This window comes from Falco peregrinus, chromosome Z (genome assembly GCF_023634155.1).
Source record: "Falco peregrinus isolate bFalPer1 chromosome Z, bFalPer1.pri, whole genome shotgun sequence".
NCBI classification, from domain to species: Eukaryota; Metazoa; Chordata; class Aves; order Falconiformes; family Falconidae; genus Falco; species Falco peregrinus.
The window spans coordinates 41,503,435-41,527,042 of record NC_073739.1 but is presented as its reverse complement, the minus strand read 5'-3'; the positions used below and the strand labels follow the sequence as shown (position 1 = coordinate 41,527,042).

Genomic DNA, 23,608 nt, shown 5'->3' with positions numbered 1-23,608 from the left:
GCACAATTAAAATTGAAGAAAGTCATAGGATCGTTTTGTTGGAAAAGACCCTTAAGATCATTGGTCTGACTGTTAACCTAACACTACCAAGTCTACCACTAAACCATTTCCCTACATGCCACATCTACATATCTTTAAAATACCTCCAGGGATAGTGACTCAACCGATTCCATGGGCAGCCTGTTCCAGTGGTTTACCACCCTTTCGGTGAAGATATTTTTCCTAATACCCAATGTAAACCTCCCCTGGTGTAACTTGAGGCTATTTCCTACCACTTGTTACTTGGGAGGAGTGACCTGCCACCACCTGCCTACAGCCTCTTTTCAGGTACTTGTAGGGAGCAATAAGGTCCCCCTGAGCCTCCTTTTTTCCAAGTTAAACAGCCCCAGTTCCCTCAGCTGCTTCTCATAGGACTTGCTCTCTAGATCCTGCACCAGCTTTGTTGCCCTTCTCTGGCCACGCTGCAGCACCTCAGCATCCCTCTTGCAGTGAGGGGCCCAAACCTGAACACATCATTTGAGGTGTGGCCTCACCAGTGCCCAGTACAGGGGGACCATCGCTGCCCTGGTCCTGCTGGCCACACTGTTTCTGATACAAGCCAGGATGGTATTGGCCACCTGGGTGCATGGAATTAGGCATAAGAAATATCTTCTCTCTTACCCTAAGTAATTTGTTTGTACCAGATTTCTAAAGGAAGCTGGTGCAATTTCATGTTGACTTGTGTACAGAAAAATGGACTCTTGCATCACTCTAGGGAGCCTGCTTGCCTGCTAGCTTGCACTCCATAAGGGGGAGCCTTAAGGAACTTGCCTCCTAATATAGATGTATAAAACAGATGCCTAAATAGACATCATAGTACTACTGCTGTAGTTTCAAAGTACGTTGAAAACTTAAAACTTAAATTTCTTTCAGCCATTCTGTAGTCTAATTCAAATCCATGGACACAATAGAGCTCGTCAGAGAGATAAACTGGGTCACATTCTTGAAGAATTTGCCACCCTCCAGGATGAGGTAATGTCCCAGGCAGCAGCCCAGCAAAGTTTTCTTTACAGGTATATTCTTACCAGGCTGGAGCATGTGGTGTTAGATTCTAGATAAATGAAGCAACTTCTCTGTTTGTCCTAAAATCTTCAGGACAAGGATTCCTAAAGTACAGCTCAGGAAGTCTGTAGGATGCATTGAGAGAATTTCCATTAGTTGTGTTGAGCAAGAAGGTATTATATTTTTTAAAACTTCATCCAATAAGTAGACTTCAGGGGAACCTGCTGTGATGTCTGTAACTCCGGTAATTCTACTGCTTGTAGTCTCTATCCCACTTGTAGCTATCAGTTTGCAGAAGGTGACCAGGGAGAGGTGGATGAGCCATGTTTACAAGACACCTTTGAAAATTCAGTCTTACAGTTATGTAGGATATAATTGGTGAAATTTTATAATGTTTTTATAATAATACATAATAATTATTTATAATATATTTTTATATTATTTTTCATATGTTCTATATATTCACTTTCTAAAAACGCATTTCTCTCATTAGCTTGGTTCAGCCTTTGTTCAAAGTCTTCCAATGAAACTACTGTTGCCCTAAAAACAAAATCCAGAATATTAGGTTCTTCAGCTCAGCCAACATAAGAGTATTAAAATACATAATAGAAGAAAAATGTTAGCAGGTCCTACAGTCAAGGTAGTCATTTGAAAGCTAGGGAAATGCTTCTTAGAAAGGACTAAACTCCAAAGCAGCAGGGAAGTCAGATGAAAAGAACATGATGGCATCTGGCTGTCAGAGATGTACCAAAGAGCTGGGAAAGAGCCAGTCCAGCGCACCCATCTCCACTTTTCCCATGCTCCTAAGCACTGGCTCAGGTGGTGCTGTAATAACTATTATTATTATTACTATTATATTTATATTTATTTATAATTATAATAATATATAATAAGAGTAAGAAATAACTCTTAAAAGTATGTGCTCCAACTTATTTTGAACATTTCTTAAGAATGAGGAGTGAAAGATGACAGGGAAAGGTATGTTTTCATTTATTGGAAATTTATTTCTTTAAGCAGTGAGAGGCATGAAATAATAAAATATTTTCCCACATGTGCATGCTAAGAAGCACAGTTGAGGAACTTGGGAGTTGGGGCAAAATTTTGTGTGTTCCAGCTTCCCTTGAGATGGTTTGATTGAGAGTTTGTTGCGGTACTGCAGCTAAGACACACTATTCCCTTTGTAACAGGTTATACGGATTAATTTATTCAGGACTGCTGGTAATATTCCAGCTGTGGGAGACTTCATGTCTTCCATACAATTACTTTTTAAGACTGAATTGGTCTTAGCAATATCTTAGTTTCTCTGGTGTGACACTGTCTATTTCTTGTGTGTTAAGCTTCTAAATTTAGTTTTCCAAATGCAGTTAGGTTTAAAAAACAAACAAGCAAATAACAAAAAAAAGTAATTATTGCCAATATAGCACGATGAATAACAACTTGTAATGGGTTTTGAGTTTCAGTGCTCACATGACTGCCAACTATATATAAACAGCTTTTAAAATTCTTAAAAAATTTTAATATTACTGTTGTATTACTGTATAGAATATTTTTTTCCTGTGTGGCAGAATTTACTTATGTGAATAACTTTACAGTTTTCTGACAGTTCTAGACTATAGAGCTGCAGCATCTGTAAAATCATATTTCTGTCTTTTAATGTGGAGCGTGGCTTTACTGACCTAATATGTATTCAGATTTTGTTAAGACTTATTTCTGGCAAAACTTGGATGTTTCAGTCAAATGTTCTTCCTCCCCTGTTACTTTGCTTTCTTTTTCAATAGGCAGAGAAAGTAGATGCAGCACTTCATAGTATGTTACTGAAGCAGGAACCACAAAGGCAACATTTGGCTTGCTTGGGCACCTGGGTCCTATATCATAACCTTCGTATTATGATACAGTATCTTCTGAGTGGCTTTGAGTTGGAACTTTACAGTATGCATGAATATTACTACATATATTGGTAAGAGGATGCTTTATTGACAGTTGTTGGAGGAGGGATGCTCCCACAGAGCTAAACTGCAACTATTTAAAGGAGGGACTTCAACTGGCTTTTAGATATTTATATTTTTTTTTTAATCTCAAGCTTACTCAAACAGTGTTTAGTCAACCTACTCATAAAATTACAAGTGGAGAAAAAAATGTGGTGTTGTCTTTTCTAAACTCGCTAGTGTAGTTTTTTTCCCCCTCTGAAATAGTAATTTGCTCTCCATTTAGCTTTTAAAATAGTGTCTTCTAAGGACAATGAATGAAAAATATGCTGATTTTGGCAGACAAGAACATGCAGGAGGAAAGCAATTTTGCTTATTCTTTTCTGTCATTGTAGTACCAAGATCAATAGTCTTGTTGAACTGTAGTAGTATTTTTAAAAATATCTTCAGAGTTTTAAGTTGTGACTGTAATCTGGAAGTTGACTAGGTAAAAATAACATCTTGTTCTGTAACCATATTTGAAGAGACATCTGCCTTTAGTGAAAATTATTGCACTATATGGAGTCAAAAGACTTTTTGTTTTTCCACTTCGTCACGTTAATTATTTCTCGTAGTTGATAGCTTAGTCTGAAAGATTAAATTATTTTAGATGGTTCATTTTTGACTCAGCATTAAAAATCTCCTGTGTTAAAGTGTTTCTGTACTTCTGTGTTTTGGTTTGGGGTGCTTTTCTGTAATATACTTTTACTAGGTAAACTGCAAGCCTTCTTTCTGAGAGATTAGACTGGTTCAAATGACTTCAACTTCAGTGCATCTTACTACGTTTCTGTGCTGTCTCATTAGTGGATTAAGCATTAAGTGAGAAAATTAATACTCCAGATAGTTACCAGATAGTCAGTATTAATTAGTAACACTTCCAGTAAGTAATACCAAGTTTTCTGTAAGACAGTATTTTCTACGTGCCCATATTTCCCCTCACCGTTTTAATAAAATGGTTTTTAATCTGAACTGTAATTTCAACTGCTTTTATCTCCTTACTGTAACTGAAGAACAAAAAGAGGAAATTTCTGAGGGGAAATATGCAAGTGGACTCATAATTATTTCTCAGTAAATTTTCTTGTGAATTATGCATTCTTATAAAGGAAGTATTATTTCTTCATGTGCTCCAAATATGTAATTTCTACTGTCTTTTTTCCCTATTCTGTTTGATTTGAAGTCAGTCAAGAGATTTTTTAGACCCACTTCCACTTACTAAATCACTCTTGAAGAATTGTTAACAATTGCTCTTAAATCTTAAGAATTGCATATAGATCTAGTCTTCCTTGACCTTTTTAGTTAATAATTCATGGCTTTGTAATGCTTGAAACAAATCAGTACTAAACTTGGTTCTCAAAACATTCTACAAAAGTAGAAATGGTCTTAACATAGTGATTTTTTTAAAAAGTCTCATTTGCTGGGGGAAGGAAAAATTCTAGAAAAATTTGATCTTATACAGGTTTTGAAATAATAACCTTAGACTTTGTTTAGTAAACGTATAAGTAACTTGCATACCTTGAGCTGCCTGTGGTTGAATCTGTACAGCATCTTGTCTAAAACAAAACAAGAAAAACCGAAACAGAACATAGACTAATCTGCTGATTTCAGCCATGCAACACAGAGTTCTAAATACCCTGACTTGCCCTTTACTATTACTACTTTGAGTAAATGACTTGGCATTCAGTGAGGATGTGTGGATTATGAATGTCTTTCACTGTAGTATGTAACAGCTACATACTGTTTTTACTGTAGGTATCTGTCAGAGTTCCTCTATGCCTGGCTGATGTCAACACTGAGCCGTGCTGACAGCTCTCAAATGGCGGAAGAGAGAATAATGGAGGAACAACAGAAGGGACGTAGTAGTAAGAAAACAAAGAAAAAGAAAAAAGGTATCTAGATGTAGAGCATAACTCAGACTCCACACACACACCCCTTGATGCAGCCATGTAGAACTGTAGAAACAAGTAGCATGTTTCTTAACTTTGCAAGGGTGAGTTGCCCTTTTCAATTCAGTTGTAGTACTGTTGTGCAAAAGATCCTTTAGAAACTCATACTTTCTCCAGTGTATATGCATGAGAGAAAATGAGAACTTCCCTACCTATATCGTAGTGGTCTGGCTCTGTGTTCAGAACTGTAAGCCTACTACCAAAAAATGCATCCAAACCCAGTGTCTGAACAGCATTTGATACATGGGATGCCTGAATGGCTACTAAGATTGTGGTATGTCAGAGCTTGAACACCAAGCTGTGTGGTGTGGTTGACACACTGGAGGGAAGGGATGCCATCCAGAGGGACCATGAGAGGCTTGAGAGGTGGGACCACGTGAACCTCATGAGGTTCAATAAGGCCAAGTGCAAGGTCCTGCACCTGGGTTGGGGCAACCCCCAGTATCCGTACAGGCTGCAGGATGAAGGGATTGAGAGCAGCCATGTGGAGAAAGGCTTGAAGGTACTAGTAGATGAAAAGCTGGACATGAGCTGGCAATGTGCATGCGCAGCACAGAAAGCCAACTGTATGCTGGGCTGCGTCAAAAGATGGTTGAGGGAGGTGATTCTCCCCCTCTACTCTGCACTGGTGAGACCTCCCTGCAGTCCTGCGTTCAGCTCTGGGACCCCCAACATAAGAAGGACATGGACCTGTTGGAGTGAGTCCAGAGGAGGGCCACAAAGATGATCAGAGAGGCTGGAGCACCTCCCCAGTGAAGACAGGCTGAAAGAGCTGGGCTTGTTGAGCCCGGAGGAGAGAAGGCTCCTGGGAGACCTTACTGCAGCCTTCCGCTACCTAAAGGGGGCTTATAAGAAAGATGAGGACAGACTTTTTAGTAGGTCCTGTAGTGATAGGACAGGGGGTAATGGTTTTAAACTGGAAGAAGGTAGATTCAGGATAGAAGTAAGGAAGACATTGTTCACTGTGAGGGTGGTGAGATACTGGAGCCGGTTGCCCTGAGAAGCTGTGGGTGCCCCATCCCTGGGAGTGCTTAAGGCCAGGCTGGATGGGGCTTTGAGCAACCTGATCTAGTGGAAGGTGTCGCTGCCCATGGCAGGGGGGTTGGAACTACAGGACCCTTAAGGTCTTTTCCAGCCCAAACGATTCTGTGATGATTCTATCATTCGTTCTTTGCTATTCCTTCTTTTGTGTGTGTTTATCCTTGCCTTCTTTTCAAGGGGAACAAACAATTAGATATGAAAAGCTCAAGGTCATATCAATGACATTCCCTTGTCTCTAGAAATTTGGAAAATTACAACTGTTTTATGCTTTTTGAAAAGGTGCCAAGCGTGGGGCAGTTTTGCACCAATTAAAACACTGGAAGCTAAAGGGGCACGGGGCACTTAAGAAAGATTTTTATCCTGACAATATTCCTTACTATAGTAAAAACGCTTTAACTTTTTAGTCTTAGAAGTTTAAAAAAATCCATGAACTAAGCAAACAGGCTTCTCGGCTACAAGCTTTAAATTCCAGACCAGCATTGTATAGTGACATGCTAATATCACTGACTGACTGGATCAGTTTATTTCATTGGCAGTGGTATGGTGTTCCTGTGACTTAAATATGTCTTGAGTTGCTTTGTGTAATCAGGAGCCAGGTGAGCAGAAATGCATGCCCATGCTTTCTTTCATTATTTTAAAATATAATTGAGAATTATGTCATATTCTGAAAATTTGAAAGAACTGTTTTGATCTGAAATGAACGTGTACTTACATTGACTAAACAAAAATATTTTTATGTGAAATTTGCAGTTCGCCCTCTCAGCAGAGAGATCACCATGAGTCAAGCATACCAAAATATGTGTGCTGGCATGTACAAGGTAATTTATTTGTGCTTGCTGAATAATGGCTTCAGGTTTTTTTGTAATAGGAATCACGCATGCATTGCATACCTTCTTTGTTATTAGTGGGACTGGAAATTAAGTTCATGTGGTATGGTAAATTCTCTACTATTTTTTTATCCTTCCAGTTGTAGCTAAATCTTAACTTTCTTTTTGCTCACAGCAATATATGACACAGAGCTAACAATGTTCACTGTATTTATCCTTTCCTTTTTAGACAATGATTGCATTTGACATGGATGGCAAAGTAAGAAAACCTAAGTTTGAACTGGATAGTGAACAAGTTAGATATGAGCACAGGTTTGCTCCATTCAACAGTGTTATCACACCACCCCCAGTGCACTACTTGCAGTTTAAAGTGAGTGATCTTAAAATGTTGTGCCATTCATGCTTTTATGAAAAGTCATTTGCTCACCTGCTTTACACATTGCTGTCATCATAAAGAACCTTTACTATCTTAAAGTTCATATGGAAGCATGAGTCAAAATGGCAAGGAATTCTAGCTGTAGTTCTGTGCAAAGAAAATACATTGCTTTGAATTCTACCTAAAATTAGGACTCTTAGATGTTTAAAAACTGGTCTGACGTGGCCATTTATGAGGTACTTTATTGGTTTGTATGAAAATAAAATCTCTTGAAAGTCTGTTGACAGACTTTTTGGCTCTGGTTTCTATAGCAGCATGTTTTCGTTACTGCAGCAAGCAAACAGGAAAATTAAACGAAAGTAATTTTGAGTGTTAAATCACAGAAGTGTTGGCTGGAAAGGACTAGTGGAAAGGACTAGTCTTGTCCAGTCTCCTCCTTGAAGTAGCATTATATATCACATCAGCTGTGTCTTTGCCTAGCCAAGTCTGAAAAAATCAGAACAGAGATTTTCAGACCTCTTCGGTTAACTTGATCCAGTTACTTCCTCTGGTCCGTGTAGCCTTTGGATAACCTGATTGAGGGCCACGCTACTGACCTTTTTTCCTAATACTGGTGTGAATTATCCAAGCCATGCTTTGTGGTCTCTCCCTCCATGTTATATTCTCTGCCAGTAACAAGGAATATTTCTCTTCTTCAGCCGCCTTGCAACTAGTTGTAGGCTGCTATTAAGATTATCCATTAGCATCCTTCTTGTCTAACTGGAAAAGTCCAGGTCCATTGAGCTCTCCTTGTGGGTCATGTGCTCTAGGCTTCCAGCCTTCTCCACATGTCAGCATCTTTCTTGAACCGAGTGGATCCAACACTGGATGCCACATTTCAGATGTTACAGCTCAAATATTGAGTATAGGATGATAACCTTCCTTGACCTGCTGTCCATACTGCTGTTTGTATAGTCCCATAGGAGGCTTGTCTAATTTGTAATAAAAGCACCTCGTTGGCTTGCATTCAACTTGACATTGACAGTAACTGCTACTCATCCGACTGGTTATTAGCCTCTACTGATCAGTGGGGTTATTCCGCTTCGGGTGCAGAAATTTGGGCATTTCTTGTTGAACTTAAATTTCTGGTAGCCACTTCTTAAGTTTCTAGAGGTCACTCTGAACTGACACTGCATTATTTTGTATGAAAGTCATTCTCCCTAATTCAGTATTATGAAGAGTTGTAGTGTTCTACACTGTCACAGCTTCCTCGTCACTGAAGTGTTTTTATCCCTAATAAAAAAAAAGTTGGAAGTATCAAAATTATATAAAACTAAGTTTTGAACAGTTTCAGTATGTATCTGACTTGCTGTAAACTTGGTTTGAGTAAGCAATATCACATACTTATTTTTTCCTCCTATTTTTTCCTGAGTTTTCACACCCTGCTGCATGGCAGTCATAGCAAATGAACAACAAGTTGTTTAGGAGAGGGTTTGTTTTTATTAAAAAGTGTGAGAAGTTCATTGCATTTTGTGGCACTGTAGAACAATTGTCAACCACCATATTGCTCCTTGGTATTTGCCATTTTAAATAGTTCTTTTCCACTTCAATATTTATTCCTAAAATACTACTTAGTTGACATAACTTTTTCCATGAATATAGTAATTTTTTTTATTTAAGGTGATGAAAATAGTTTGTTGGCAACTGATTTTAATATGTATTTCTGTAACATGCTAGGAAATGTCTGATTTAAATAAGTACAGCCCACCTCCTCAGTCATCAGATCTCTACATGGCAGCTAGCAAACACTTCCAGCAAGCTAAAATGATTCTTGAGAATATTCCTAATCCAGACTATGAGGTAAGACTAAAATACTGAAAAAGGCGTATTTGCTCATTAAGTGTTTGTTTTCAGCTGGATCTGCTTGAGATCCCAAGTGTACTTTGTCAAAATGCTGAGCAAAGGGGAGTGTTTTCATTAAGGAGTGGACAGAGGAGGGCGGTGGCATTGGACACAGGTGCTGTGTTTCAGTACATTAGATGACATAGTCAGGGTTGTGCTGTTACAAACTTCTTGCTGCTGAGTATATTAGGTGCTAGATGGCAACCTGATGCCTTCTTGCCGTTGCCTTCTAGCCCCATTCTAAAAGACTGTCAGTTTTAACAAGAAGGTGACAGAGACCTGCCTCACTTACCTGGAATCTGGTAATTCACATGTATTCCTGAGAGATGGGAAAAATAGGTTTGAATGTCATCAAGCTGAAAAGAGGATGGAGTTTGGCACTTGTTTCCTGGAGCAGTTTTCTCAGCACTGGACTGTAAGCATAGGTAGAAATTTCTCCCTCTTGGCCATAGCCTAAAACTAAGTGTCTGTGACTATTTTGGAGCAAGGGGGGTGCTTATTCTGTTACACCTGAGCAGGTTAAGAACAGTTACAGGGTTAGGTTCTGCTGAGAATTTAGGAATCCCTGCCTGTTCTCAGGATCCTGGTGGTACTCGTACATGAGCTATCTGACTGAGGCTAAGCGGGGTAGTTAAGAGGTAGTTTGAGTGTGCCCAGAACACCTTCATGCAAAAAGCCACCAGTTTGGTACTTGAGTTTCCCCTTCTCATCATGTTGGACGTAGATGTCTAGTCTGTCAAAACCTTATAGAGTGCCTCAGAACCGCCATAGTTCAACAATTTTTGAAAATAAGTATGGAGAGTTTATATTAAGTCAGAATTTAAGAAGTGACTATTAAAGTAAGTGTTCTCTTCATTAAATTTCATTAAGACAGTTGTTATACTTCAAAGCAAATCCAAAATACCCTGATCACTTTTAAACTGATACTATAACAGGACTTCTGTATTGTTAAGAGTATGTAAACATTTGAGTATTAGTTTTGAAATAATTTTCAGGTCACAGAATTGCCAGGGTGAAAGGGACCTCTGGACATCATCTCGTCCAACTCCCTGCTACAGCCAGTTTACCCTGGAGCAGGTTGCACAGGATCACGTCTAGGCGGGTTTTGAATATCTCCAGAGAAGGAGACTGCACAGCCTCTCTGGGTAACCTTGCCACCCTCAAAGTACACAAGTTCTTCCTTATTTCAGATGGAGCTTTCTGTGTTTCAGTTTTTACCTGTTACCCCTTGTCCTTGTGCTTGGCACCACCAAAAAGAGCCTGGCCCCAGCCTCTTGACATGTCCCCTTAAGATATTTGTACGTGTTGATATTGATAAGATCCCCTCTCTTATGCTTTCACTTGAAAACTTCTTGCTGTTTTGTGTTTAGGTCAGTCGAATTCTAAAAGTTGCTAAACCCAATATTGTGGTCATGAAGCTGCTGGCAGGCGGCCACAAAAAAGACTCTAAGGTAAGAAACTGCCAGTTGAATTGAATGTGAAATGGAGCATTACATGCAGTGCTACCACAGATCTCTTACAGCTAAATGAGCAGATTCAGACATAGTTACTCTAGCTCTTAAAAGGACTGGGAAAGTGGCTTAATCCATTTTTCCCTTGAAAATAGTTTGTTGTAACTATTTAAATATGGAAAACTCATTTGTAAATGTTCTGGAAAAATAAATTGGGAGTGTATGTGCAATGACATGTACAAATACAAGTATTCCTCAAAAGCACTCCACAGCTTTGTGCCCATCACTACTGGAGAATGACTGGCATATCCAGAAATGGATTGGAATATTTTTCAGATACTAATTAAAAAAGCTAGATTTTTTTTCCGATCTTTTGCTGTTTAAAAGTTTTACTCTGCAGGGTATCCCTCCTTTTGAGTATTAAATTCAGTAGTACCACTGTGAAATGTTTTAAATTTTTTCTTTCTAGGTTCCTCCAGAATTTGACTTCTCCCCTCATAAATATTTTCCAGTTGTGAAGCTTGTTTGAAAGACGAGAGATTGTTAGGATTCCTGAAGCATAATATATGCATCAGATACCAGCTGTAGGATTGAATATCTAGTGCTATACCCAGACTGAGAGGGATCTCCAGGATAAAAGTACTGTTATATGGAATATCTATAGTCTGCTGCTTTTACATCATCTGAATGGTAATTGCTGTTTCAAATGGTTTGTATAAAATCTTACGGGTGAAGCCAATTTTAATGAACTGTATTGTTGGAGACTGTTCTAATTTTATGAATGAGCTCTGCCAGAATATGGTAGTTTAGGGACTTAGTAATTCGTTGAGGACTGCATAAAAATAATGCCTCATGTTTGACAGGCACAGCTGAGCTTCTGAAATTCTACCTTGAACAAAGCCACTTGGAGAGATTGTGAATTTCACTATTTTTGCCTAAATTGCATCAAATTTGCTTGTTACAAGTAGAGAGACTGGGTTCTTTTCTTGTCAAGTCCTGTAAGCTAAAACAATCTTTGTAGAAATCAAGAGCAGATGAAAACTAGTTAGTTAGCTCCTCTTACTGCACTGAATGAAGTGATTTTTGTTTTACTGAAGTCAGTTGTCTAGGAGTATTCTGTCTCAAATATAGAATAAGTACTTGAAGACAGTGGGAAAGGGACTGTTATTTCTAGCTGTCGTCTTCATTCTTCATGGTACTGGAGAATCTGCATAGCTGTCACACTGTTAAGTCACTAGCAACACAGGAACGCAGCACACTAGGAGTGTATTTTAACTGCTCTGCAACTTTATTTCAATCCTGTTGTTACTGTACCAGTGCAACCAAGGGATTGCTATTTATTCCATTGCTCAGTCAGCTCTTGGGTGACCCTTCATTCTCTTGTTTTGACTGCAATGCTGCTGCTGGATCCTACCACCTTCTCTAATGATTGATACAGGTAAAAGTCCTGAACAGGAGCAGTCCCAAACCTACCTTTTCCTTCTTGGAACAGTTCTTCCTCCTGTGCTTCCAGATGTGAAATAAGAGATAAGCTGTTGTTGAGCAACCTTCTGCTACAAGAGGGGGAAAAAAAAAGTATAAAAAGCTGTGTTGCTCTTTGATAAACCATACTGCCAAGTCGTTACCTGGGCCATACAAGCAAATCTTCCAGGTCTGACCATGTTGGATGGACAGTTCTTCATTTTGGTGCAGAATGTCTTCCTCTATAGCGATGAGCTTGTAGCTCCTTCCTGACCATGCAAGACATTTGTGTTTCTCCTAACACAGTTGTGCTGTGGAATAATACCACTTGAGCTCCATCACCTAAGCAGCAGCACTGCTGAGCTAGAGCTGGAAAAAAAAGAAACTGTGAAGTGCAACACCCACTTTCTGCCAGCGATTTGTAGCTTCTTGAAATAAGGAGAAGTACTGCCCTGAAGACATGCTTTTCCTAATTTCTCTGCTAAGGAAGTTGCATACCATTTTATGTTTGCTTGTCGTCACGGTAAATATACTTGAATGCTTCTGTGTTGTTGCCACAGGATTGAAAATTTTGGAAAACATAGTTGTAAAGTTGGGAAACTGTTTCTAGTGCAGGGCACTGAAAATTCATCTGGCTTTTGCTGCCTTCTTGTGAACAATCACAAAAATCTTCCCTGTCTTAAAAATCTTGAACTACATGACAGCAGCTCAAGGACAGCCTTTGGTATTTCTCCAAAGGAAGCTGCAAATGAAAAGAGAAACCAAGTTCCACATAATGCATAGAACTTAAGAAAACAGGAATGATCATCTTTTCTATTAATATTAGACATGGATGAACTGTACAGAACAAGGTGAATACACCTTATTAGAGAAGTATTAATAGAATACATTCTTATTAGAGAAGACATTTTTATTTTAAAATGCTTATCAAAAATGGATCAGGTGTAAGTTTTTTTTAAAAAAAGATCAATCAAGGACAAGTGTTAACCCCGAGATGATTACAGCAAAGCTTTCCCTGCCTCACACGACTAAAAAATTTAGTGATAGAGAAGACTATGTAAACCACAGTTCAGAATGAATCTCTTGGTTTTTTCCAACTAGAAGTCCTTTAATTTTAAAATTCTATACATTAGACATACAGGCCCCTTGTCTACCTGAAATCTACCACCCTAGTTAGATTCCGGTAGCACTTGAAGCAATTGAGAATAAGATTGTATTCCTTTATGCTTTTGAACATTGCTCTTACACAGGTTTTCAGATCCCCTACTGTCAGAGAAGAAACAAGTGTGGTTTGTACAAAGGTGGTCTTGTTCATGGAGCAGACAATATGTAGCTGGTTAGCGAGAAGCCCAGTCTGGTTTGGGTAGCCAAAACAATTCCTTTTAAATGATGTACTGGCAATACATTGATTACCTTAAGGATTTTGTTCGTTTGGGATTTTACCAGCATCAAGTTGAATACTGTGTTTCACTGTACATTTTATACTGTTAGAATATATACGCTCTTTAACAATCACTGTTAAATTCCTGATTAACATCAGCTCAGCTATGTAATTGTTTACAGATTAAGTCCTACGAAAATGCCACTTTTATGGAGAATATGAGTAAACATTTTGATGTTAAAACATGCCATTGTTTGCAAAAAACCCCACCTTAGTAGTCCAAGCTTCCTAATACTTGTCAGTTAGGAGAGATGCTTATACCTTCTTTTCTCTTCTGCTTACAAGCATTTGTCTTCCCTGCTATATTGACTGTAGCAGCCCAGACCAGTGAAATCTGACTGAAATGGTGAAAAAAACCTAGAGTAACCAAAAACCCAGTAATGGAAGTTAATGGTTTTCTTGGAAGAATCTAAGTTCCATGTGGCAAGTCTTACCAATGAATTGTTTACGTATTTAGGCTTAATAGTCACCACTTGACTTGAGCTCTGTCTTGTAACTTGATGACAGCAAATACTCTTTTCATACACAAAAAGAATAAACTTTCCACTTGCATATTTAGACATCTTAAGGTCCAGGAGTTGTAAACTAGTACACTGAGGAATAGGAATGACACACCACAAAGGCAGTTACAAAATGAAGTGAATTAACAGAAAGCCAAGACAAATTTGTATTTTCTTAAATGGAATTTGTGGTTGGGAAGTCAGTCATGTCTGTCTGCTCGCATGCTCTCTTGACAGGTTGGTTCATACTCAAAGATTGCTCCAAACCAATACAGGTATCGGTCTTGAGAATAGACACAAATACAATCTTCAAAACAGCTGGCTACACGCAATGCAGGTTGTACTGCAGTTAAGGGTGCTTTAGTGGTAGCAGAGGGTATTTCGACATTATTGTAGAATAATTTCCAGTTTATATTCAACAAGTTACAGAAAGGACAAAGACTACAGAACATTAACAACGTGATACTTTGTGCATAATGCAGGACTTCCTTCACAACAAGTACAGCTTTCCCTGTGGGAGACACTGAGGTGTCTGGTAAATGCATAGTCTGGTTGACCTTCTTCAGAAATCCTGCAGAGATGAGTCACTTTGAATGGCTGAGATGATTGCTGTTCTACAAGGCAAGCATGTGCCTTGCTACTTTTTAGCAGAAGATAGCAGCTGAGTGGAGTAAAGGGTAGTTCTAACAACACTTCAGATAGCTTTTGTCATTTAAAGTTCAGGAATTTTAATTTGTACTTGCACAAGTTCAAAGTGTAACTAACTGAACCGTACCATAGTAGTGACCTTGTGAACAGGAGTCCAACGAAGCTTAGAGAAAAATCTTCCTGGCTAATCTCTTTAAGAAGACACTATTGTCAGAATATTATAATCTAAAAGCTCAGAACACAACTAGGATAGTGTTTCAGCCTGGTTACAGATGGTGTAAGCCAGCAGTTTCATTTAAGATGCCCAGAAAAATGTATCATTCTGAGGACCTGGCAGTGCTAGGTTAATGGTTGGCCTCAAGGATCTTAAAGTTCTTTCCCAACCTAAATAATTCTATGATTCTGTCCTATCTAAGGACAACAATCCGGCTTTCTGATTCTGTCTACATTGCAGTAAAAAGGTGCCAGAATAGACACGAGGGTAGATGCAGCATGGGCCATTTTTCATCCTTCCCATGTTTCGTCAAGGTAAGTTAGGTCCCGTTAAGCTGCTCTTAAAACTAGGCTGGGGATTTCTTTACTGCATTTCTCAGGGGAGAGATCCATCCTTGGTAGAGAACTCTTTCATGTACCTCCAATCCACACATTGTTACTGTAATATGACTGTGCAAGCTGGCTGATTTCAAAGTTACTGCACTTACTGCTAGCTGGTTTCAGCTTTATAATTGGTAGGAAGGAAAGAGTCATTGCAGAGGTCAAGCTGCTTTAAAACAATCCTCCACAGATTTAAGGGATTTTTTTTCACCACTGAAACAGTACTAAAACTTCACAAGAAAATACTACTTCATTTGGCCTCTTATTGAAGCCTTGAGAAGATAATCAAAACATTTTCAGATAATTTTGTTTTCATTGCTGCATTTATATGAAGAGGTGACTAAGCTGCATTATGAACCTCATTCATTCACAACCTCTCATTCTTCAGCATGCTCAGATAAGTGGTTCAGATCTTCAGGATTTTTAACTAATGAAAAAAAAGGTACAGAAATCTCCGTGAGAGGCAGAAGTAATAGTTCTTTATCTAGAAAACAATCTAGAGCACAGCAGGAGAATTCTGAAACAACTGTTAAGTACTGTATAGTAAAGCTACAGATACTGTCTCCACCACAAGTTAAACAGTAACTTCAGTGATGCTATACAGAAAATAGGTCACACTGTCAACGTGAGGGAAAGCTCAAACAACAAACAGAAACTAGCTAGCTATGTCTGCTACAGGATATTGTTCAAAATATAATCTTAAAATTTTCAGCATGTGGTACTTGGGTTAAAACTTGTTTTTTTCTTTTTTACCATTTTCAATCCCTGCAAGTGCTGCTTGCTTGTCTGTTTCTGATTCAGCTTCATTTTCATCTAAATTGTAATCAACATCCTTGTCCAGGTTCAGTGCTTCATGTTGTTGTTTCTCTGCAAAAGCATTAAAATTAATTTGTTTTATGCAATACCACAAGGTCATCTGCACAAGAAACACTTACGGGAATAGTCTTCCACAGAATTTACTTTGCTGCTGAATGAATTTTTTCATTCATTTAATATATTTTTCCTTCTGAACTGTTAAAATTTCAGAGCAGCTTTTGCTGTAAAACTTGTATAAAGAACTAGATAAAAGACTATCTTTTGGAATTTGGAAAATATAATTAAATCCAGCCAACACTCAGAAAGAAAAAGTATTATACATTAAAGGACCACCTAAGGAAGAGTAAAACCTGAAGCCGCTACTGAGTACTTGACTGGGGGATTGCTTTTATATGTATTAACACCACTGCTAAAATGAATCTCAGCTTCCCCCTTCTTGTTTTAGCTTGTCCACTTGTTTTAGTTTGAAAGCAGTGAATATAGCAATAAAAGAGTTATTTTATGATGTGCTAACCTGAAACAAAAGCAATGTTTTGTAAGATTTTCTTCACCCAGTCATTAAGTAATCTTAAGCAACTTTTAATGACTATCTTAGGATTTCTTTATTATATAGAGAGCTCAGAAGTAAATGGAAACATTATTTCTGATTGTCAAATCAGAAATGCCCTTATTTTTCAGTTAATCAGCCAGGAAAAAATATAACAGCATAGAGGCATACCCCAGTTAAGAGAGATAAGTCTCTGGTTCTGAACGTTCTTAAACCAAGCCCTCTAATTAGTAACTGGCATAGAAACAGGCTTGAAAATTTTTAGCCTCAGTGTTGTCCTTGTTCAGACCACCACATCAAGCAGATTTTTACAGTTACAGACCTAAAGGTCTCAGACTTTTAAAAGAGGCTTCTATTAAGTGACAGAGGATGCTCAGAGAATAGGGAAGAAATCTGTGTCTACTTTAGACTCCTTAGGCTACAAAGAGCCTGTGCAGTGAGGTATGGTATTTTTGTTGAACAATCAAACCTGAAAAGCTAGTATTTCTAGCTCACAGAAACTCTCACTTTTCACAAGCTACATGTCAGAGTTTTTTCTTGCACTAGTTGTTGGATAATTTTTTTTACCTTTCTACTATTTATTTCCATTAAAATGGAAGCAGTTTAGGTAACTTCTATTCACTTCTCTTTGGGGGACAGCCTGCTCTGGCCAGCATCTTTGGAGCGGCTGGAAGAATAATACTTTAGCAATGCAGATGAGATTATTTATCTCTGCCAAGTTATCAATAGTCTTAACATCATTACTCATGATTCTATGAATGTGTTTACTAGAAAAGCATAGACAGCATCTTTTGTGAGCATCAGTTTTGGCTCTGACTGTCATAAAGCTTCCCGCTTGATTACTCTGGGCTGCTGTGTCCACCTGAGACTGAGTTCCTCAGGACAGACAGTGGGGTGTCCAGATTCTGGTCAGGTTTAGGCACAACATCGATACTCTTATGGTTAATGCTGTGGAGACACATGGTTCAGGGTCATGTGTAGTCAATGCCAGAAACTGGAACCTTTGCAACATCTGATCTGCAGTTTTGCAGACTCACTAATGCAACTTTAGATACCTGAAGCCTTTGGTTGAGTTTTATTCACGCTAGCTTATTTTGAAGTAGGGGTAGCTAGCATTTACATGTTGACACTATAAGGACTATCTGCAAAACATCAAGATGTAGCAACCATCCAAAGCATTTACAAGTAGAGAGATAACATCTTGTCCTCTTCACTTACATTATATTCTTAAAAAGCCTCAACACCCAGAAGTTTCAGGCCCTATTTCCCCAAATGCCTTGTACAGCCAGTGGAGAGAGAGAGACAGGAAGGCTGCTGTGGTGATGGAGAACTCAGCCTGGTAGCCCCATGTTGCAGAAACAGAAGATTCAATCTTTACCCACAGACTGTAGAAGGCTGCTGGGAACGACTGAGCTCTTACATCTCACACTAACCTTTATGAAACAAGCCAGCTGCCACCACTGTTGCAGAAATCATGCCCTATTCCAGAGTTTTGTTTCGTTAGTGTTCTTAATAATACATGACATGATACCAACCAGCCTTTCCGGGGGGCGAATCATCCTGCTTAGCATCATAATTTAGGAGCTGCTCCCTCTCAATTTCCTCACTGGCAGCCTGTTTTTCTGCTGGCTGTAACGCATCTTGCCCCGCTACATGCTTTTCATCTTTAGACTGATTCAGCTCCTTCTCTGTCTCAGACTGCATCTCCTTGTGACCTGCAGCAGCCTTGAGTGAATCCTGTGGGTTTTTCAGTTGACTAGAAAGCTTCTCTTCTGCCTTAGGCTCCTGTTTTCTGATTTCAGCTAGGCCATTTATTCTTTCTGTAAACAATAAACATGATTGTAAGTAAACAACCTAATGCCTTTCAGTGGTGGCACAAGTTAAAAAAAAACTTCTAATAAATACGCTTTATCTTTCTCATTCAAATCTTGGTTTTCCTCTGAAAGAGTAGCTTTCAACCACAACAGTTCCAAAGATAAAAAGAAGCCAACCCATGTTTTTCCTACAAGGATGAGACATTGTTTACTGTCAACAGATTCATGCTTCTACCTACTTAAAATTTTGGTATATGCAGTTAATAAATTGGGCAGGTGAAACACAGCAGTTTAAATAAAAATGTCAGTGTGCTATATAAGCATCAGTTTTCTGAGTTAATTTTGTTACCAACAATAAAAATGATTGGTGTTCAAACGTAGCTCCGAACAAAGCAGTCACGTGGGCAGATCTGCAAGTAAATCAAGGCTGTTGTTTTTAAAGAGGAAGAGGAAGTATGGAAGGGCTATTACTTTTAGCAGACATTACAATATCTTTCTTCCTGTGTATTTGTATTTTTAACAAAAAAAAAAAGATTAAATTTGCCTGAATAAACTATATATAGACGTTGTCTTCACTTGCTAGTTCTTTAAAATGAGTTGCATGCTTCCAAGACGAATTTAAAACGTCATGTAAGAAAAACTAAATAGGAAACTGATTTTCTATCACGTACAGTATAATGCAAGACTGATGCATGAGGATACATCCATTCAAATTAATAGTTTCTGAGAGTGTAGTGCCAAAAGCACCCATTAGGTTAACTAATCTGATATCATGCATATCATTTCCTTTACTTGCATTTTGCTCCGTGACAGCAAGGGAAGCATGGGTGTGTGGGTTTGTTTGAAGCCTAACTTCCAGCTATTCTGTAGGAAGAAGTAGCAGACCAGATGTGTCAAACTTACTAAGAAAGCAAATAGTAAATGTTCTTGAAAATCACTGCTTCCAAAAGTAGGGTATTTTCTCTGTATTAAATGAGGAATATGACTCCAGAATTGTAAATATTTGTATTTTCCTTTACATGCAACATGTGAGTTACAACAAAAATGAAGCAGTAGAAATGCTAGTAATAAAAATGCTTGAACAGATTATTATCCCTCTCCATAGCTGGAAAATTGATTAAAGTTGTCTTCTGGTGTAACATTTTTCATCTTAATCTTGTGTACAAAAATGTTTTTTTGAATGTTCAATTAAATTACAAATGTTCTTATCCAGCTGCTAGTAAGATGGTGATTTTCACCTCACCTTTATCCTGCGGTGGGTCTGGCTTTTTTACAGTAGGTGCTGCTTTAGGTACATCTCCATTGGGTTTCTGCTGTTCGAAGTCAGATGCCTTGAACTCTGTCTGCTTCAAGGCTGGCAGTTCAATATTGACCTATAAAGCGCACGTGAACAGATAAGCATATAACAGATAAGGATATAACTACTCCTGGATCTGGAAAGGGAAGTGGAGAGGTTAGATTGGAATTCAGTATGGGGGAGAAAGATCCTAACACACTCGGAAATATTTGTACCAAAATTTTTTTTGGTGATGGAAGCACCATACAGTCTCGACTATGCAGTGATGTTTCTACGTAACAGCAGAACACTGGGATAATTTAACACCTTTAATCTAACTGCAGCTAAGGATGAGGTTACTATTCTGGGTTAGTGTTTCACAAGAAACAGTGTTACTCTCTGAGGGTCACAGAACTGTAACACCACACATTTCTCCATTGTTGCCCTGCTACTGTGTCAAAAAGCTACCATAGCAAAAAAACAGACTGCATTAACTGCTGTTGGTAATCTAGAGGGACAGGTAAACCAAGCTTCAGCGTAACAGACTTCAGTTAAGCAAGCTTGAACAGAACTGGTCTAATACTATGCTGATTGCAGGATTAAGGGAAATCATAAATCAACCATGTAGACAACTCTCTTTAACATGATGAGAGCTTACTTAAGACTGTATTAAATACTAGGCTGCTCTCAGCATCTGACCTGCTTAAAGATTAATGGCTAAGATGTACACCACCTTGAAGATCTTCCAATTTAGCAATTAAAATTCTATGTACAGTTTTTTCTCACAGTGGCATTTAATTGGCTGAGAGCTATGTCAATTCAGTTCATACAAACCCTGAATGTGAAGTGTGCACCTGGAGCTTGTGCTGTGCTGTACCAGCTTTGGTGCAAAAAAACATTTACAAAACTGCTTGTTCCGTGGGGATTTTTTGTTGAGTTTTTGTTTTGTTAAAGAAAAATAATCAAGAGATGCAGAGAAAGAACAAGCATACAGACATTTAGAGACAAACCTGTTCCTATCTGGTACTATAGAAATGAATAGGAAACCTTTTGGTATAGAAAGTCATACAGTCAACAGAAAGTATTCTGTTGCCATTGTTGGTAAGAATGTAACTACCCATTGTTCCCGGCAGGTCAATAAAACACTAGGTTGTCAGGTATTCACACAGTCATTTGGAAAAATGTCTGCAGAAAGAAGTGGTTAAATAACCAAGAAGCCAGAGTTGTAGGGGATTTGTAGTCAAAGCCAGGCAGAACTAAAGACCTTGTTGAGTCAACACCATGGAGTCCCCACATCAACAACAGATCGTCTAACTCTTATGAAAGTTTGCGAAGCAAATATTACCACAGAATATCTGGTTATTGCAGTAAGGATACTCAGAACTCCATTTTCCCTCAGTCATTAAAACAAAAATGCTGTATTGAAAAATGCTTCTGTTTTATAAATAGTTCAGCCTCTTCAGCTCACTCTACAATGGGAATCATGAGAAACTGAACATAGAACCATCTTTCACTTTATGCTGGGCATGAATTAAGGTATTTTTACAGAGTATTGAGTAAGCCTGCACTCAACAGCAAGAAATTACCTCTTAATTAAACATGCAAAAGCCCTTATCTTAAATTTCTAGCTCAGTTATTTTTAATGACAGTGTCAAATAAATTAAAAGGGTGTATGCTGAAACTTTTGGAAGCTGAAGTGGTTGGATGAAAAAATGATCATTGGAATATGTTGTATATTCCTCAACTGAGAATATATCATTCCTTAAAATACAGAGCTGTAAGAAAAGCTGTATATTTATTAACCAACCAACAGACCCTTTTCTTTCTCTGTTTTATTGAAACACTGACTTTTCCTTTACATAAACATGTACATCTTACAAAAAGGAATTATTTCAGCTAAAAACACAGGCTGAAAATGTACATAGATTTTGTCAGGATCACCTTGCACTAAGGATAACTCGGCTTTTGTACAAGCAAATAGTTGCAATTCTTTGGTAAAGGTTACAGTTTAATGTAAAAATACTGTCACAGATACTAGGGAACGCAAGCAGACAGAATTTATTTAGCCTTGCCTAACCTATTACCTGCTTTGAGGAAAGATTGCCTCCAGCTATGGGATTTGTTGCAGGAGACCAAAATTGTCCTGCAGAGGGTCTTCAGCCAAACTCCTCAGATCCCTCTGGGGATAATTTCCCTTCCAAACTGGAAATGGTAAAAAAAACCCAACCCAAACCGCCAAACAAAACCCCAAAACCCCATCTGCTGCAAAGCCACATTAGAAATTAAGTTGACCACCTCTCTAATATGGTCTTCCCCACATCAGCTTTCCAAATAGTATTATACATCTTGACATCTCCAAATGGTGGGCTTTTTATTTACTTATTACTATATTTTACTAGTATTGCTTTTTATTTACTTATGTGATACTGTTGATAAAAATTACTGACAAACAACAGCTTTCATTTTTTTAAAGGGACAATTGGCTAGCATTTCCTGTCTCTAATGCCTTGATCAATCTTGCAGCTGTCATCCAATGCAGGTTCCCAGGATAAAAGGTCACAAACTTCAGCAGTTCTCTCTCCCACCATTTTACATAAAGGACTGGATGCAGACTGGAATCATTACCTGCACACCTTGGGGTCTCTGGGCAGATGTTTCAGCCATTTTCACCCACCTATTTCCAGCTATTTGCAAAACATTCATTGCTTTACCCCTTCCACTTCTGAAGTCATCAAATTGTTTCTTCTAACAGCCTTTTCCTAGCCAAAGAGAAAAAGGCATATACCACCAAACCCTCACTGCCTTTGCAATGAGAGTTGGCCACCCAGTATGGGGGAAAAGCATGACTGCAATCACATGTGAAAAACACAACTTCTGCAACTGGTGCTTGTAGTCCTGAAGAAAGGGATTCTTCGGTACCTAGAAATAAACTAGCGGCCCTCTCACCCAGGAGCTTCACTGTGTGTTCCCAGGGACATCTGTGTCAAGCTTAACCAATCAAGTGCTATTGCTGACCAAATCCTGCTTCACTGGAGAAGCATCAATAATTCACATGCCAAGACAACAGGATGATCTGAAATTGCCTTTTCTCAGGATTTCCTCCCGCACTCTGACTCCCCAGGAAGAGTCAACTGGCACGCAGCCACCCTATGTGGCAAGCCAGCCCTAGCCTAGAGAGCCTTCTCATGTCACATACATCAATGCCTTTTGTGGTTCTTTGACTCAAAATATCCAAAAGCAAACAGCTAAGACATCTGATCCTTCCCTTATGCCCACAGTAAAAGGCTGACATTAGGGTTTCTGTGAAAATTTATAGCTGATGGACCTCAAAGGCCCTTGGGCTAAAATATATTCAAGGCTTGCTGCTACTCTGAAGTGATTCACAATGTATCCTCATCTTCAACACACATCTACAACACACAAAGCAACTAAGTCATTTAACAAAGTCAAAAGGAGCTGTGAACCAAAGCTCAGCAGGCTAAATATTCTTTAATGGACTCGACACCATACCCCGTATCACCTCTGAAATTCTGCCCGTCTCAGAGACATAGTGGAGTCTCTTGCAGGACCTCTCCCTGTTCTGTCCTTGGAATCAGTCTATTTCCCATAGGCCAGAAACATTCAATGAATGTGAAGGAAAGCTGTCCAAAACTTAATGACATGGGCTAATGTTAGCTGGAGACAGCAGAAAGGTGAAAAACCGCTTAAGAACTACAAAGAAAAAGATTTTTAGGAAACCATACCTGGCTATTTTTTTTTGAATCTTCTGAGAAGTCTTTGTTTTCTCTGATTTGTGGTACATCACTGCCCTTTTTTGTTATCTCATCTATCCTTTCTTCACATTGTTCTTTTAATTCTTTCATCTGGTTGATGCACTGTGACCTGGAGAAAACATGAACAAAAAAGCAGTTCTTAACTTTTGTCCACACTCTTCTAAAATGTTCTTTTGTAAAATCATTACTTCTTTTTTTTCCCATTTTATTATTT

At 38.6% G+C, this 23,608-nt stretch overlaps 2 protein-coding genes across 7 annotated transcripts in view; one reads left to right on the top strand and one right to left on the bottom strand.

The window, feature by feature from the left end:
* NAA35 (N-alpha-acetyltransferase 35, NatC auxiliary subunit) overlaps positions 1-13,588 on the top strand; it is a 28,689-nt gene extending 15,101 nt beyond the window's left edge. For both annotated transcript variants that reach the window (XM_055790283.1, XM_055790284.1), the window contains exons 16-23: positions 913-1,011; positions 2,820-2,998; positions 4,755-4,891; positions 6,740-6,807; positions 7,046-7,186; positions 8,909-9,031; positions 10,444-10,524; positions 10,994-13,588. In XM_055790283.1, coding sequence (XP_055646258.1) covers positions 913-1,011; positions 2,820-2,998; positions 4,755-4,891; positions 6,740-6,807; positions 7,046-7,186; positions 8,909-9,031; positions 10,444-10,524; positions 10,994-11,053 — 888 coding nt within the window. In that variant the 3' untranslated portion in view covers positions 11,054-13,588. The remainder of the gene's footprint in view (positions 1-912; positions 1,012-2,819; positions 2,999-4,754; positions 4,892-6,739; positions 6,808-7,045; positions 7,187-8,908; positions 9,032-10,443; positions 10,525-10,993) is intronic.
* Positions 13,589-14,069: 481 nt separating this feature from the next.
* GOLM1 (golgi membrane protein 1) overlaps positions 14,070-23,608 on the bottom strand; it is a 32,780-nt gene continuing 23,241 nt past the window's right edge. For all 5 annotated transcript variants that reach the window (XM_055790288.1, XM_055790285.1, XM_055790287.1 and 2 more), the window contains exons 7-11: positions 23,365-23,503; positions 19,589-19,718; positions 18,067-18,351; positions 15,922-16,035; positions 14,070-15,595 (exon numbers count right to left, since the gene is read on the bottom strand). In XM_055790288.1, the coding sequence (XP_055646263.1) occupies positions 15,546-15,595; positions 15,922-16,035; positions 18,067-18,351; positions 19,589-19,718; positions 23,365-23,503 (718 nt within the window). In that variant the 3' untranslated portion in view covers positions 14,070-15,545. The remainder of the gene's footprint in view (positions 15,596-15,921; positions 16,036-18,066; positions 18,352-19,588; positions 19,719-23,364; positions 23,504-23,608) is intronic.